This window comes from Amblyomma americanum, chromosome 8, assembly GCF_052857255.1.
Source record: "Amblyomma americanum isolate KBUSLIRL-KWMA chromosome 8, ASM5285725v1, whole genome shotgun sequence".
NCBI classification, from domain to species: domain Eukaryota; kingdom Metazoa; phylum Arthropoda; class Arachnida; order Ixodida; family Ixodidae; genus Amblyomma; species Amblyomma americanum.
The window spans coordinates 97,134,352-97,151,097 of NC_135504.1; the positions used below are offsets into that span (position 1 = coordinate 97,134,352).

Below are 16,746 nucleotides of genomic sequence, written 5' to 3' on the forward strand. Positions count from 1 at the left end.
GTGATCGGTTGCGGCGATAGCATAGTGCTCTCGTGCAGTGGTCAGCAAAGCCGATCTTTCCGCGCTGCCACGGGTTCGAAATCCAGTCGCGGCAGTATTTTATTTTTGCCGTTTGTCCAGGCCTGGGTCAACCACAAGGTCATGCAAGCCACAAGATTATTGGTCGATTTTGGCCGTGTTCAGTGCTTCCGAACAACAACGTAACACTAATGTAATATTTCGGTGCTACATGGGCGTTGATACTAAAACCCAAATGGGGCTTCGTGAAATCGCATGAGCAGTCGGACAGGTATCTATTTCACCTAGTCTTTCGGATGGCTTTACTTCTTCGATTTCAGGCTCGCGCATCGCACGGCTTCTCTGCAGCTCAACCGTTGTTGATGTAACACAGCAGTATGTTCCCAAAGTTATATCACTGGTTAAAAATCGTTTCTCAACAAAATAAGCAACAGATTACTACAGTAGGATAAAACTTGAAAAAAAAACAGCAGTTACAAACACTCCATAACGCCCTATTTTACTCCGCTGGCTAAACGCAACAGTAAACGAAATCGCCTGTTAATGTTTAGATCCATTAAACAAGCAAGGTATCAAAATTCTAGAGCTTATATTTTCATTTGTGATAAGCTTCTTGTTTAGGCAGCAAGAAAATTTTCAACAACGGATTATTTTTTCATGGTGGAGGAATTCTGCATGGTGGTCCTGAATGTCGGTTGAGCTTCACTGCAGACTTAAGTTGTATCCTGGTAAAGTAACTGATTACCGAAAAATAATTGGACTACCAAGGACGTTGCAGTTCACAAAAAGTAATCAATATACATGACAAAATTTATCACTTGCTATGTGTTACCTCAAAGAGTCTTTAAGGCCCTTTGCCAAAGCGTGCAAAAAAGCCAATAAGGACTTGAATTCGCTTAGGTTCCAAGTTACCTTTTTCTACCAATCGTTGAAATGAGACATTCTATACATTGTGACACAATACATCTTGCCAATACGTAGTGCCAGTCAACATCAATACCTTATTCCCAATATTTCGGGCTCTTATCTAGCTCAGAGTGCATGCACTGTAGTGTACTACTCCTTCCTATTTACTGACCAGCCTCCAGAATCTAAATATAAAGGAAACATAGGAGCAACAGACATCCAATGAAAAGCGGAAACAATAGGTGAAGAAAAACAAAAATGTATGCAGCCAACAACCTTACCATCCAATGTACTTTGTATCAGAACCTCAGTGAACAAACTCTGTAAACACAGTAAAGCTGCTGTGTGGTTGACCTGCTATTACTGAGCTTATCTATTAAGATTTGCTATACAGAATGAAAATGTATTCACAGCATGTAATTGGATGAATGCATTTCGATCCCATGCTCTCAAAATCTGCAGAACAATGAGACCAAAAGCAGTCCACTCAAAACAGTAAAACCACTGTGCCAAGTGCCTTCTTTGATTATTGTACTTACTTTGAGCCAGTCTGATCAAAAGATTGCACACATGAGTTAGCCCAGTGCCTTCAGAGTTAGCTGCACTTCGGATATGAAGCCAAATGAGACAAGTACCATAAAATCACCGTTTATTATTGCAAATCGTTATAGAGGTATATACAAAAATTGTGACTAGATTCAGTGTCTTGGAAGAGGACGGCTTGCAGGGGACCCGCATATATCATCACTTGAGGTTGTAGTGCTGCGCTGCCTTCTTCTTGCGCGCTGAGAGCATGTCGTAGAATGGGTTGTGGCTGATGCTCTGGCTGCAATGGAAGACGAATGCACATTGAGGACACATGCAATGAACAAGTGAAATGAGAGTAGATGTTGGCAACAAAAAGCCTTATCATATTATAAAGAAAGATGAAATGTGTTCATTTTGATCACTTCAAAATTCACAAATCCCAACAACAGTGAGCAAGCCATAATGAAATGCATGAGCCAAATACAAAATGGTGTGTCTACACACCATACCAAAATTGAAGCTTATTATTTTTGCTCAGATTTATTGCAGCAAAGAAAATCAAAGCACACCATGACGCAAAGAAAGTATGCAGCATTCTTCCAATGTTGGTGCTGCGACAAGCATGACTAAGGCTCTGCTTTTGCTTCACTGGCAAAGCCGATTCTACAGCTAAGTAAATGTTCAGTGTCAAAACATCTTAATTCTTCAGATGATTTGTTTTGTACATTTGACATGCTAAAGCAATGCCATGGACTATCAGGCTCCGTCTTAATTCTAACCACCAGAGGTTTATCTAGGAACAAAATCTGGGTACATGGGTGTTTTTGCATTCCACCTGCACCAAAACTCAGCTGCCACCCAGCCACTATAAGGCACTATGGCGGGTCAGCATTACCAACACAGCTTTTTTGGGAAGCATTGTGAGATTTAGAAAACAGTGCCACACAAAGCAAGTGTCAAGCCAACCTTGTTTGGGAACAGCACAAAAAGTCAAGTTCTCTGCAGCAGCAAATCCCAAGCGACCAGTGGGCTGCATTTATTTTTCTTACAGGCAGTGTTTCACACCTAAAGGTCCTGAATTCACATTCTTTCAGGCACTATTAAGAGGGAACACGGCAGATAAAACAGCCAATATGGCCAAATTTTTCTATTTCCCTTTTTTTTTGTGACCCTCGGGTTGTCATCTGTCTCTGGATGAAAAAGTATAGCAAGATATACAGTACAAATTTATAAAATCTTGTTTTCTGGTGTGTAGTGACGAAGTTGTGCTTCAATTGAACTTCTCACAGTTCCAATGCATTGCACAATTCTGCAGGTTTCTGACGACAGAGCACCAACATCTTGGTACCACCAGGAAAAGGAGGGATCAGATCAGAGCTTCTGTTGGTTGCAATGCCACAGCTCTCTGACCAAAAGCAAAAGCATGGGAGGTGAGGCGATTAACGAGGCAAATGAGGGAACAGAGTTTTAAGGTCGATTTTCTCGACTCACTTTTTCTATGATTGCTATCACTCATCCCTTTGGCATTTCGTAACGAATGACAGTACAGTAGTTCTATTTGTTGTAGAACAATTCTATGCTAAGGAGTCAATAAAGCTCTCGATTTTCCTATGTATGCATGAAATATTTTTTCTAAATTTATCTTAGTAAGAAAAGATTTCCTGCAATTATACATGCTGGATTTTAACTTATTTGAAGTTACTTCTATGAACAGTGGGCATCAAGAACTAATAGCTCTACTGCACAGACCAGGGCTTTGTGAACACGCTAACACAAAAAACCTGCCCACTTTCTTCTTAATTATTTAATGCCCCGGGGATGACTAAGAACATTTAATTGTAATTACTCAACAAATAATGCAGGTAGCTCATAATAAAATGCATTCTCAAAATTGGCTTTAAAAGGTACATATCTGGGCCAAATTTGGTTACATTTTATACATAAATAACGAAAATACTTTTCATTACCACGCCCCCCCCTTTAATGTTTTGACGTGTCATGTTCGCTACCTGGGCACGCAGAAAGTAACCCACAGTGCACACAAATGATGACCCAATGATGAGCTGAATACCCGGCAAAATACTACAGTCGGATGCAACTGAAGAGAAGGCATTCCAAACAAAGGAGTCATCAAGCTGTCATGACTTTGCAGTCATAACCTGCCATGGCCACTCACTGTTGCAAGGCAGCTGATTGCAACAGCAAGGCAATAATGCCATTGGCTGAATAGCGCCTTTTAGGGACATTTGCTATTTTATTCTACAGCAGGATACAACTTAAAAAAAAACAGCTGTTGTTAACACTGAGCCACGGTCCACGGTGCAGTGTATTGCTCCGCCAGCCAAACACAACAGTAAACGAAATCGGCTTTTTAATGTTTGACTTTATTAAACGAGCGTGGTATCAAAATTCTAGAGATTATAATTTTTTTTTCTCGTGACCAGTTTCTTGTTTCAGTAACGCGAAAACTTTTGTAGTCGAGGGTTCGACGGCGTACCGTCTGGTCAGGAATCATGGCTTGAACAAGGAGCCGTAGCGCTCCCGAAACGTCATTATTTTGTTGACCTTGGTCAGTGACCAGTGAACCTCATCAAGCGAAAACTTTTGACTACGGACTACTTTTTTGTCGTGGGAGAATTCTGTGCAGTGGTCCTGAATGTGGGCGGAGCTTCACTGCAGAATTAAGTTCTATCCGACTACAGAGTTGTACCTGGCCTAAACAATACAATTATTCTGCAGGCAAGAGTGCAATCACACACTACCCACGCCCATCAAGGGAGTGCTACCCACCGGAGGCACTGTATCCACTGGTCCTTTTCCTCAGGTGTGGCAGCCGACATGCGGTAGACGGTGTGCTTGCCTTCGACCACCTTGCCTTCCGAGTCGGTCTTACACGCCTTGATCAGTTCGCTGCCCACTGAGTAGAGTTCGAAGCAGTTGGGCTTGTGCCGGTCTTGGACCTCTTTCACCTGCACGTTCTCCAGTGGGATGATGCCACGGGGTTCCTTGTCCTGCACAAATATTACAACAGCATAAGGAAGGGTTCGGAAAACAGCAAGAATGAAAGGTGCCCCATTGCCATTGCTGCGGTGTAAGGGCTACAATGATCCACAGCTTGCCTTCATAAAAGTCTTAAAAAGCAAATTTTTTCACCCCCATCATTTCACGGACACAGCAACAATATCCAAATAAAGGCATGACCATTCTTTCAAAGCAAAAATGCAAGTGTTTCACGAAGAAATGAAAGGCATGAAAATTGCCACTCTCTTTGGTTGGTGGTTTAGGATTGCAAAGCGCTAAATATTGTGAAAGAGCACAGTTTTTTGCAGGTGGACACCACCACCACTTATTTAAGTGTGATTGAGGTGTCAACTGACCCAGGGACTTAGTTATGCACCTCTCCTTTCTTCAAAATCAAGGGAGTCTACAACATTGTGAACGAATCCAACGAACCAACGCTGGCAGCATTAGTGCAGCCTTTTGCCACAACGTTGCCAACAGCAGTGCATGCAGTGCTCTGTCACTACCCCCACATACCTCAAAGCACAACTGAGGTGTCCACCGACTGAGGTGTCCACCCACCCAGGGAGCCAGTAATGCTCCTTTTCTTTCCTTTCTGGACTCTCTCCAAAGTGTCTTGTCCACCTTTTTATTTTGGAAGGTAGTAGACTACCTTTTTATTTTGGGACCTAGTACACTAATAGTGCTTTCACAAGAAAATTCGTTTTGAGGAAAGGAAAAGCACAATAACTATCTCACTCCTCACTGGACACCTCCAGAGCACAGTAAGTGGGAGGATCAATGAAAGAATATAGGAAGGCTCAGCACCCATGAAGCATGAAAGAAGGAAGGAAACCTCACAGAAATAAAGCTGATTAGCAGAAAATGTGCTTCCAACCCTCGTTAACACACTTTACTAGATTCAAACATTCATGTCATGCAACAGACCACGATATTGTTGACATTTCTCCCCTATGAGTCAATAAATATGATCACATGGCCCATTTAGCTATGATAATGAAACTGGTCCAGTAAGTAAATTCCGTCAATATTAGTAGGGGGAGGACAAAATGTTACTCTTACCAACAAAATGCCCCACCCCGTGTTTTAACTCAATAAGCTTCCAAAATTAAGGACACTTTCACACACATCACACAGCTGCATGAGCTGCTCCTCCCCACTACAAGACTGAAGACTAAAAGCTGGCTGTACTTTGTATTGCCCGACCCTTATAAATGCCGCAGCCAAACTGCCTCAGCAGCAACATAGAGAAATCAACCACAAATGCGCAAACTCACCGTGGTGTATTCGAAGTAGTATAGACAGTTGTCATTCAGAATAAACCATCGCCTCTTCCAGCTCTTGTACCGACCACCTAGAAAAAGCAAACACAAGATAGAAAGAGTAAATAACAATACGTAATACTAATAGTTATATGTAGTAAAAATGCAACTTTTGTCCGTAAAGTTTAGAGACTGAGTAGTTTAAAAAAAAATGCGTTTAACATTGAAACCATTTGTGCAGCACCCCTTCGAAATAGTCTCCATTGCAGTCCATACACAGCTTCCAATGCTTCTTGAAGTCCTAAAATGCTTTTCTTGGCAAGGCTGTCAGCTCCTTTGTCGTGGTGTGTTGAATGGCCTCCACACTCCCCGGTTCAGCCACCTTTTAGGGCTCTCTTCACACGAGGAAACAGGAAAAAGTCGCATGGGGAGAGGTCAGGTGAGTATGGCCGGTGGGGAAGTATAGTAATGCTGTGCTTGGTGAGAAATTTTGTCACGCTGAGAGCAGTGTGCGGCCTTGCGTTATCGTGGAGAAGGCTCCATTGTCCAGATGCCCATAAGTCAGGGCAACGGCGTCGCAGTGCATCACTCATGTGTTGGAGCAGCGTATATAAAACTCCTGATTCACTGTCTGCCCTTGTGAGACGAACTCGTGACGTGCGACACCTCTGGCATCGAAAAAAACTATCAGCACCGTCTTTGTTTTGGTCTTCTGTCGGCGCACCTTTCTCCACGCCAGAGAACTTGTGGACTGCAATTCAGTGCTCTGCCTCTTTGTTTGAGGATCGTATTGAAAACACCATGTTTCGTCTTTAGCAATGATGTTGTTGACGAATACAGCATCCTTCTCTGCCTCGGAGAGCAAATCAGCGCTCACTGATGCCCGCGTGTCCTGCTGGTCTTGTGTGAGGAAGCGCGGCACAAGTCTGGCATTCAGCTTTCGTTTCCCCAAGTTTTCATGCAAAATTTGGTGGCATGCTGTCTTACTAATGTCGAGAGCATCTGGTAGCATGCGGACTGTAATGGTGCGGTCTTGCTGTACGACTTCCCTGATCCGAGCCGCGTTGTTTTCATTCCATGAGGTTGAAGGGCGCCCCTGCCTTGTGTCGTCTTCCACCGACGTACTCCCCGAAATGAACTTCTTGTGCCACTCGAAAACTCGCCCCCAGGATAATGTCTCGTTGCCGTAAGCGTCACGAAGGAGCTCGTACGTCTGTGTGGCTGTCTTGCCAAGCTTCACACAAAATTTTATGTTTACACGCTGTTTGACGAAGACGGCCATCTCTCCACATTCACTCACAGTAGAATGTGCAGACAGCTAGTGTCAACGTATTTTTCTACATGTGGTGCCATCTAATGCCTCCCACAGCAATTAACATAAATAGCTCAGGTTAGCTCGCACCAACATTTGTTTTGGGGAATTATTTATAGAGAAGAAAATAAATCAGTCTCAAAACTTTACAGACAAAAGTTGTATATGAAAAATTGCATACCGACAACGAAAATACTATCAGGTATTATAGTGTTTAAAGAGTCACACAAAATCCAACAAGGCGCTTCATTGTATCTAAAAAAGCTGCGATGCCTTTCTGCACAGCCTTGAAAGCAATTCTGGGCCAGTATGTTGTAACAACTGGGATGCTCTAATTCTGTACCCTCTTTACTGCCCTCTGCACCAAATGACAAATCCCAGCAACAGGAGGCATGAGGTGTTGCTTGAGCCAATGATGGACGAAAACGAAGATGTCACAAAAATGAAACAGAATTCTTATATTACTTGGTTATATTACATTATTAATCACTCGAGAGTAAGCAAACAAAGAGAATGTTGAAAGTTGGAGTTGAAACCAGTGCACTGCACTGGTCTCGACAGCACAAGTGCATCATCCACGAGTGCATCACCAGGTAGCACCTGCATGCAGTACCGCAGGGTTCGGAACATGGGGAAACGGGGGAGTCAGTTACTTTTGTTCTGATAGTGCATTAGATTAGTACCTACAAGCTTGTACACAGCAGCTGTTTATCGTCCATGCTGTTTTGAACAGTGATTATCCGTAACAATGGCTGCCACAACTATGCACAAGCCCGCAATTTGCAGGCACTGCTGCTGAGCTCAGAACAAAAGGGCTTTTTAAGCGCTCGCTATCTTTACCAGGGACAAGCGTCACTTGGCTTGAGTGGAAGCACCACGAGGAGGGGAGGGAAGGCACACGCACCTTGCTTCCAGAGCCAGCCCTCGCGGTCCGGGTTGAAGAAGGTGTGCATGAGGTCGTTGCCGTCGTCCTCGGGGATCTTGAAGGGCTCCTGGCGGATGCTCTCGTAGAGCGAGGCGAGCAGCTCGCGCGGCAGGTCGCCGCCGTTGTTGATGCCGCGGTTCATGACGACGAACTGCTCGAGCGAGGGCTTGTCGCGCACGCACGGGTTGTGCAGCGCCGTGTTGAGCATGATGATGGCGAACGAGAGCACGTAGCAGGTGTCCGCGTTGCTGAACACGCCCGGGTTGAGCTGGCAGTAGCGGTGCGCGAACTTCTCCATCATGCGGTCGATCTTCTGCGCCTCGCCGGGCAGCCGGAAGGACCAGAGGAACTGGCGCAGCGCCTGCACCAGGATCAGGTCGGTGAAGTCGTGCAGCTCGACGAAGGCGTCCAGCACGCGCATGTTGAAGTCGGCCCGCTCGCCCAGGTACTCGCCGATGGCCGTCTTGTTGAGGCCCTGGCCGCCGTACAGGAACTGGGCCACCTCGTGCGGGGCGTCGGCCCGGAGCAGGCCGTGCTCGACGAGGTATTCGATGCCCTTCTTGGGGTCCATGTTGAACTTCTTCTTGCCAATGGAGAGCTGCTTTGTGCGCGTGGCGCCCTTGGAGCCGTCCTCCTGGGCCTCGAGGCGCTCCATCTCGGCCGTCACCTCGTCGATCTCGTCCTTGAGCTGCTGGATCTCCTGGAGGAGCTCGGCCTTGCGCTGCCTGATGTCGGCCAGCAGCCGCTGCTCCTCCAGCGTCAGGTCTGCGCGGAAGGGGAAGGAATACTGCGCTACAGCCGCATGCCACCTCGCGACGCGCAAAGAGGCAAAAATCCGAGCGCGCGAAACAGATCCGACAGTCACCACCACGCGCCAGGTCACGTGGATTAGGCACTCAAAGCCTCATCGCATATGCAAAAACACGGAAGCGTTGCGCAGGTACCAGGGCTGCCGTATCACTTAGGCTTGCGCAATCGGTCTCTCTTGGCTGCATACTGAGACGCATAAACGCCTTGCTTTCTTTTTTTTTTCACTCATGGAATTTTGCGTTAGGATGGCTGACGTTAAGGTATAACGCCGCAGTTACTTTAGCAATACACAACCACGGCCGGTGCTTTGAGGCGGCGGGGCCGGAAGAGTTGGTCTGCAAGCCATAGCGGCAAGTGATACGCGGATGAAAACAAGCGATAAGCACAAGAGGGCGCGGCGAAAGCGTAGGCATACCTTTGCCTTGATGCCGGCGTCACTGAACTATAGGCTAGCACTTGAAGAGCGGATCAAAATAAGCAGATGAGCTAGCCGGCACCAGTACACCACAAATTACAAAACAGTCAGAAGCACACCCGCGCTTCTTTCCTACAAACACATTCTGCGGTGAACGCCGTTCCACATAGCCGCATGTCGCTTTTCGCGTCCTCTGCAAGAAGTGGCCAGTGAGCCTTCGGGCCCGCATTCGCTGCCGGCACGTCGCTGTGCGCGACAATCGCCGGGGAGACCAACCCTGCACGCTTATCTCGACCGCGCTTATCCACGAAAAAGGAGCGAAGGGCACGCGCCACATGCTACAGGCGTGCACGCGCACCAGCCACAGAATGCAACATCCGCTGGATCGCCGAATGCCAACGCAAATACGCACCTTTACGGGCAGAAATGCGTTCCTGTGGAACTTGGCAAATAACGGTTGCACAGAGAGAGGGAAGCAAGCAGACACCGTTGTTCATGTTGTGTCTGATCCCGAACGCGTCACGCGCTCCGTTACAAAGTTTTGCCAGGGTATACCCAACATTGGCATTGCGATGCCACAAGGCGTGGCGCGTCCCTAAAAAGGCCGAAGAATACAAGAGGAGGAGGGGTGCGGGCGGACAAAGGTCTGAGGGCCCAAAACGCCCACTCACATCGCACCATCAGGCGTGCGCAGTTAGTATTCCACACGAGGAACGCACAGCTGAGGACACGGACACACTCGGTCGGTGCTGTGTTGCTGGAGCTGCATACGGGGACTCGGCAGCGCGGCGTGGTTCCGCGACCCATGATCCATCGATCGACGGGGCAACAGCGACCTCGATACACGTGCCTGCACGCCAGTGACCCCGATGCACCCAACGAGCACGCGGCGAAGCACGCGCAAGTGAAGAGGAGGACGCAAAAGTGACGTCCACGCCCGACACGCAACGATCGACTTCCTCAGTGAGCAGCCACCGAGCGTGTGGCTCAACAATGAGTGATTAGCATCTGTGGGACCAACATCAACACGCTTGTGACGGATGCCCGACGCCCGGTAGAGCCTCGACAGAGATATCCACAATATATAGTCGAATGCAACTCAAGAACCAGGCGGCAGGGCGCGCAGTCATCCTTGTGCGCCGTCACCGTGGCGCGCAAGATGCGTCGCCCGAGACAGCACTCTGCGAACTTCGTCCCGAGTGGAAGCGATGACGATGTGAAAGTGTGGAGATGCTGCACGCCCGCGAAGCGCAGTGACAGCGTCAAGTGCGAGAGGCTCCCGAAGAGCAAGCTCGCGGCAATGTCAAAGAACACGACGAGACAACGGTGCCAGGGTCAGGATGCGCGCGCCCGAAGAAGCCGAGACAGCCGGAGCCGACGAACAGACCAACCACAACGGCTCCAATCTGGCAGCCCAGTATCGCCTTTGCGTGTTCTGTCTGGGACAGACTCTCATTAAGAGCAGCGAATTTCAGTTGCCAGTGCAAACCTGACCGCCTCGATCATCATCATCGGTAACATCATAATGAGGTGGGCTTAAGCGACAAACTGCACACCTGAAATTCGCAGCATCTTTGAGGGCCGCCTCGCGTCCCCAGCGACAAGCGCAACGGGCGCACATCCATGAGAACCGGGTGGAGCGTCACATGCACGCGTTGTTTTGCAACGCACAGGAAAGGCGGGAGAGGGGGTCGACACGGGCGCATTGACCAGTGCATGTGGCACCCGCACGACAAGTGGCGAAAGAGGCGTGCACACGAGCGCGCGCTGCGTCAATGGCGCGGTGCCGGAAACAATTGCGACACCGCAGCACTTCCAAAGGACTACGCCGCTACTCGACGAGGGACATCTGTACACATGGATGCATACACGACCCTCTTAAGCGCACACAAACGATAATGATCCCGGAGCAACAGAGCTGGGCGACTAAGGTTTTATATGTAGTACATCGCACGGCGCACCAATTCCCACGTTCTGATAGGTCGGACGCATCGCACGAGGTTTGCAAGAGCGCCGGTAGTCGCGATACAACCAGAGAACAAAGCCGCAGATGCCCCTGAATGGGAACCCTTCAGCCAATTTCTCCATTATCTCTCTAGTGCGCTGGCCGCACTAGAGAGATAATGGAGGAATTGGCTGAAGGGTTCCCCTTGTCGCACTAGAGAGATAATGGAGGAATTGGCTGAAGGGTTCCCCTGGTCGCACTAGAGAGATAATGGAGGCATATTTCATCGAAAAGAAAAAAGATGCCTGTGTCAGCACTCCCTCGGTCGCGTTATATGATAGCGAGATAGGTTTTTTAGATGCCTCTTGACGTACCACCTGTTTTGTTTGATCTGTGACGCAGTGCATTCGGGTTTTTGAACGTTGGAGGTGATAGTGCCCTCGCCGCTATCTGTGTACTTCGTACCTATCGCACCTGTGTCGTTTTTTGTATATGTAAATATTTTGGCGTTCCTTCTTAATAAATTTTAGTTTCTGTGTCCTACGTCCGTTCGCGCTGAATTTTACCGCCAAAATGAACAACATCCAACTCGCCATTCTTCTGCAACGGACGGCGCACAAGCGTCCTCACTCCCGGTGAACACCTTACCTGCTCCGTGAGGGAAGAGACGGAGGGAAGGGAAGGCGTAATTAAGGGCTTCGGATTAATTTAGATCACCCCTGGGTTTCTCCTATGCGTACGCATTCACATAGCTCACAGCACACGGCTGCATTTGCACTTCGCCTCCATCAAAATGTGACCGCCGCGGCTCGGATCCCAACGGGCGACGACCGCGTGCTCAGCAGCAGAACGCCGTAACCAGACAGCCAGCGTGTGGGGTGCAACAGATGCACGAGGCAAACTGTATACGCAGTTTAAGCCATTAGTTATCTCAGCAGTAGGCAATACACAGTTTGCTAAAACTCTCTAATGGCATTCACTGTAGTCGCCGCGTGCGAATATCCTCCACGTTGGCAGGCTCGCACATTGGGATGCTGCCAAGGCGGGCCGGGGGGGTGGGCAGTGCCGGGTGTGACCCGTGCGCTGTCGCTTCGTCCCGGAGAGAATTTAACAGCTCCTACAGCGTTTCGTTTTGTCTCGCTTTAATTCCACAGTGGTAAAGAGAACACGTTTCGTTTATGGGGGTTGAACGTCCCAATGCGACTCAGGCTATGAGAGACGCCGTAGTGAAGGGCTCCGGGAATTTCGACCACCTGGGGTTCTTTAACGTGCACCATAATTTCGCCTCCATCGAAATTCGACCGCCGCAGCCGGGATCTAGCCCGCGTCTTTCGGGTCAGCAGTCGAGCGTCATAACCACTGAGCCACCGCGGCGGTGTGGTAACGAGAACAGCCACCACACATACACGCCGCGAATTCAAGCCTCGAGCGTGCTGCTTACTCTCTTAGTAGAAAGAGGGCGGTGCTTGTTGTCAGAGGCGGCAGCCAACGCCCGATAAGCCACTGGCGATGACGTCGCAAACTGAGAACGAACCACAGGCGTCGGAGGTGTCACGCGGGTGGCGACGTCGTCTTGAGAACCAATCAGAAGGGTCTATGAGACACGTGATCGGTGAGTGCTCACGTGATTTGTTCCACCAACGGCGCTCGCGAGTTGTTAAGTGCTGGCCTTCAAAGGAAAGTCATCCAGAGGGGAGTCGCATGAATGGTTCTGCTTGCGATTAGGAGATTCAGAGCTGAGCGGGCACCACGGGCGTCCCCCGCTCCACGTTAGAAACCTACGCTCGTGGCCTGAGGATTTTCGGCCAAGGTTCTGTATGTAGTACATCGCCCGGCGCACCAATTCCCACGCCCTGATAGGTCGGACGCATCGCACGAGGTTCGCAAGAGCGCCGGTAGTCGCGATACAACTAGAGAACGAGGCCGCAGATGCCCCTGAATGGGAACCCTCCAGCCAATAGCGTCGACCGACTTTCGTGACGCCGCAGTTAATCGAATTAAAGCCGCGGTTATTCATATACCACTTCCTACGGCCTCACGCTAGCCGGACCAAGGGAATCCGTCAAAGGGCAGAACTGGTCTACGCCGTTGGCTGGAGGGGCATTTGCCGCTTCGTTCCTGAGTTGTGCCGCACTATACAGCTCAGCCGTACAAAACGCACCCCGATTCGGGGGCGAAGCTCCAGACGGCGCAGGCTGACGGGGCGGACAACTAGCCAACTGTACAACGCACAGCCAGTTTTCTGCTCGCGCCGACGCTTCTGAACGGCAGCCCAGAATATATGGGCCACTCCGAGGCGCATATCTAAAGCCTAGATCAGCCTTTCGCTTCCCAGCCCGTCACTGTTCTTGCACTGCGTCGTTCCCGTTCTCGCAGCCGCGGTGAACTGTCCAGCGTGCAAGGGTCGCGGGCGGTGTTCCCGGGTGTCATTCGGGCTCCGCCTCGCAGGCGAAGGAAGTACCCCGGGGGTCAACCCGCGGCGCGTGCGACCTTCCTTCCCCGCGTGTCCGCCGGTCTCTCCGGAAGCGGAGGCCAAGCGCCCTCCTCTCCACTTCCACCCCTTTCCTCAACGGGGGGAGAGGAACCCCGCACAGGTGAGGCCAGCTGGCCCGGACAGCAGCCAGGTGCAATCTGTTCAGGAGGAACCCCCATTCACGGATAGGCTCCCCTCGCTCTTTCTATCGGCTTCCAACTGGGGGAGGGGGGCTCCGCCTGCGCTACCACAAACAACGAAGCTAACCTCCCCTTCTCGCGAACACATCCCTCACGGTCGGCCTCCCCCGAAACGGGGCAGATGTCTCCGCGGCCAGATGCAAACTCGTGCGCATTTCTTTTTACAGTCACATGTTTACACGCTTATGCTCTTCCAACCGGCTGTCCCCGTCCCACCGCGTGGAACGCACGCAAGGTGAACGCACCTGAACGAAGCGCTGGAAGAAGCCGTCTTTGTCGCACCCTCTACGAGCAGTCGCAGAAGCCCCAGCACGAAGGAGCCCCAGCTTTTTCTTCGTTTTCATCGAACACATCTGGCGCAGCCCGTGCAGAAGCCACCTCGCATCGGCTGCGGCCAGTTAAAGTTCAAGTCCCCCCCCAATCCAGCGCAGGCGAGTCCAGTGCAACTTTGCAACTGTATGGCTGCTGCGCCATATTCGCGAATTGTGGAAATGTATTTTTAGAGCTCAGGAAAACGAGAACGGAACACTATGGGGCAAAGCCGTACATTTGAAAAACCAGCTACCAAACCTCTGTCCTCCGCTTGCTGTCTATCGTTGTTTTTAATCGGCGTCGCAAGCACTTCAAAGGTAAGCGAACCGTAGAAATCGGCCGACGTTGATTGGCGTCCATGCACATCTGAGCCAAACGGAAAAGTCCAGGGCAAGAACAGATAACCTGCCACGTTGCTCCGAAAGTTCCCTTCTACTTCCTGCCCTTCCTCAGTCATCCGTCGTCGTTCAAGACCTATATATATATAAGGTGCTGCCCCGCCGTGACGTCAATTGCACTCGCATCGCGTTACGACAGACAGATCGGCAGCATACATAAGCCGAACGAATTCGTTCAGCGACCACGGCGGAACAGAGACAACGAGCCCCCAGGGAGTCTTGCTAGTCCTGCACCTAAGCCGGTAGAGTAATCGGATTAGAGGCGCGATAAAAAGAAAGAAACTCTGCCAGTGCAGCAGGCGAGGACGCGTAGCCTCCGCCGCAATGACCACCGAGGAAAGGAAAGCCCTGGAGGCGCTGCGTGGTAGTTGATGACCGCTGGTGACCTCCCAACGATGGAGGTGCCCGCATTAAAAACAATACTTGCGCCAAGTGATCTCGCAAAGCTTTCCCCTTCCTGTTGCACATGATTTACCCATCTGACTAAACGCGCATTAAGGTCCCTTTGAGGAGTGTTCAGGGTAACGCGAAAACAAACAGGCCATAGTTTACTTGTAGAAGCACCTTTTTCCGGGTAAGTTCCACGAAACAGTTAACACACTGGAAGCCGTGCTGACGATTTCCGACACACAAAATGTATCCGGCAATCCTACAACAACATAATAGCCGCCACCAGGTTATCTAGCCATGCAATGATACCAACCAATCATCGCCCAGTTAACACCACACAGTCAAGAGGCGCGACTTCCACGCAACACGGGCCAAACCCAAAACCAAAATGTCCCGACACCCGCGCTTGGAGCGTTTCAGGAGGAGGCGACGACCACGACTGCCTCTCGTTGAGGTCCCCTCCCTCTATACGAAACGCCAAGAGGCGAAAACAAACAGGAACGGCCCTCCGTTCCGGCGACAGCTGCTGCAACTACCATTCACCAAACCCTGCAGCACCCGGAACGAAGACGCCACCAAGAAAACTGCCACCGCTGTCGCCCCCCTTCCCCTCTACGGCGGCTACACCCGCGGTGCAAACCACAAACAGAACGCCGGGTGAGAAGAGGAAAGAATGAGAACCGAATGAAGTCGAGACAAGCCATCCCACCGCGCGAAGCAGTAGTCTACGTGCAACCGAAGCGTCTCCAGCCGCCGTTCACACGTACCGCCGCAGTACACACACACGCACGTAACCCTCCGCAACATCGGCGGGGAGATGCGTAGAGGGAAAGCGGGCTCTTTCGCCCCCTCGGGCTGGCTGTATACGCAGGAGTGTTTAGGCCCAGGGAAAACGATTCTCACGCTGGCTGCAACGGCCGCTCTTCTCTCTCCTTCCGTTTCGTCTGCTGCTCCCATCTAGCTCTCTCTTTCCTCGGCGTGTTTTTCCTTTCGTCTGGCGCCGTCGCGCGATCCTCATCGAATGGCCCGGGGCCATTTCCCACGGCGGCTCGGAGAAGAGTGAACGAAAGTGCCGCCACGCGGATGAAAGAAGTGCGCAAAACGACACGCCGCCAATCGAGGGGGGAAGAGATGCAAAGGATTACGCGGACGCCGATATGCAGGGGGCCATGGACGGCCACCGAAGGAAAGATGGCGAGCGCCTAAACGCCGAAGGCGATGGTGTCGGAGGCAAAAGTATACGAAGGCACCGTATTTCATCTGGTCGGTTTGGGAGGGGGGGTTGACGTCCCGAAGCGACTCGGGCTATGTGAGACGCCGTAGTGAAGGGCTCCGGAAATTTCGACCACCTGGGGTTCTTTAACGTGCACTGACGTCGCGACCAGTACACGGGCCTCCAGAATTGCGCCTCCATCGAAATTCTACCGTCGAGTCCGGGATAGAACCCGCGTCTTTCGTATTTCATCTGGCTTACAACTAGACGGCATCAAAGTAACAGACGTAGCCGTTTTATTAAAACCTCAAGGAACCTCTGCCACTGTTTCAAGTCATGTGAATCTCATCTTCAACCGGAGAGTGCATAACCACGCCGGCTGCTGCGCCGCGATACTCCTAGGCGTTGTACTTTCGCGGCACTGTTTTCGAAGTTATTTTTTTACCGTTTCTACAGCCCCACTTCTTTTCGGCGCACGAGTTTTTTCTCAGTACTACCAACAAACATAATGTTAACCTCGGTAACAAGAGTGGCTACAAAATCGCGCACCTATATGATGCGGAAATGAGTCCATCTCTGATGGTGCTTCGCCTCCTGTCCACCACATGATATGGATGG

General features: G+C 50.4%; 1 protein-coding gene across 5 annotated transcripts in view; it reads right to left on the bottom strand.

Moving 5' to 3' along the window:
* Positions 1–1,556: 1,556 nt before the first annotated feature.
* step (cytohesin steppke) overlaps positions 1,557–16,746 on the bottom strand; it is a 74,826-nt gene continuing 59,636 nt past the window's right edge. For 3 of the 5 annotated variants that reach the window (XM_077635278.1, XM_077635280.1, XM_077635277.1), the window contains exons 2-5: positions 7,952–8,737; positions 5,751–5,827; positions 4,243–4,463; positions 1,557–1,750 (exon numbers count right to left, since the gene is read on the bottom strand). In XM_077635278.1, the coding sequence (XP_077491404.1) occupies positions 1,669–1,750; positions 4,243–4,463; positions 5,751–5,827; positions 7,952–8,737 (1,166 nt within the window). In that variant the 3' untranslated portion in view covers positions 1,557–1,668. Of the gene's footprint in view, positions 1,751–4,242; positions 4,464–5,750; positions 5,828–7,951; positions 8,738–9,197; positions 9,415–9,609; positions 10,272–16,746 lie in introns of those variants that run through there. The other 2 variants (XM_077635279.1, XM_077635281.1) reach the window with 2 other exon arrangements.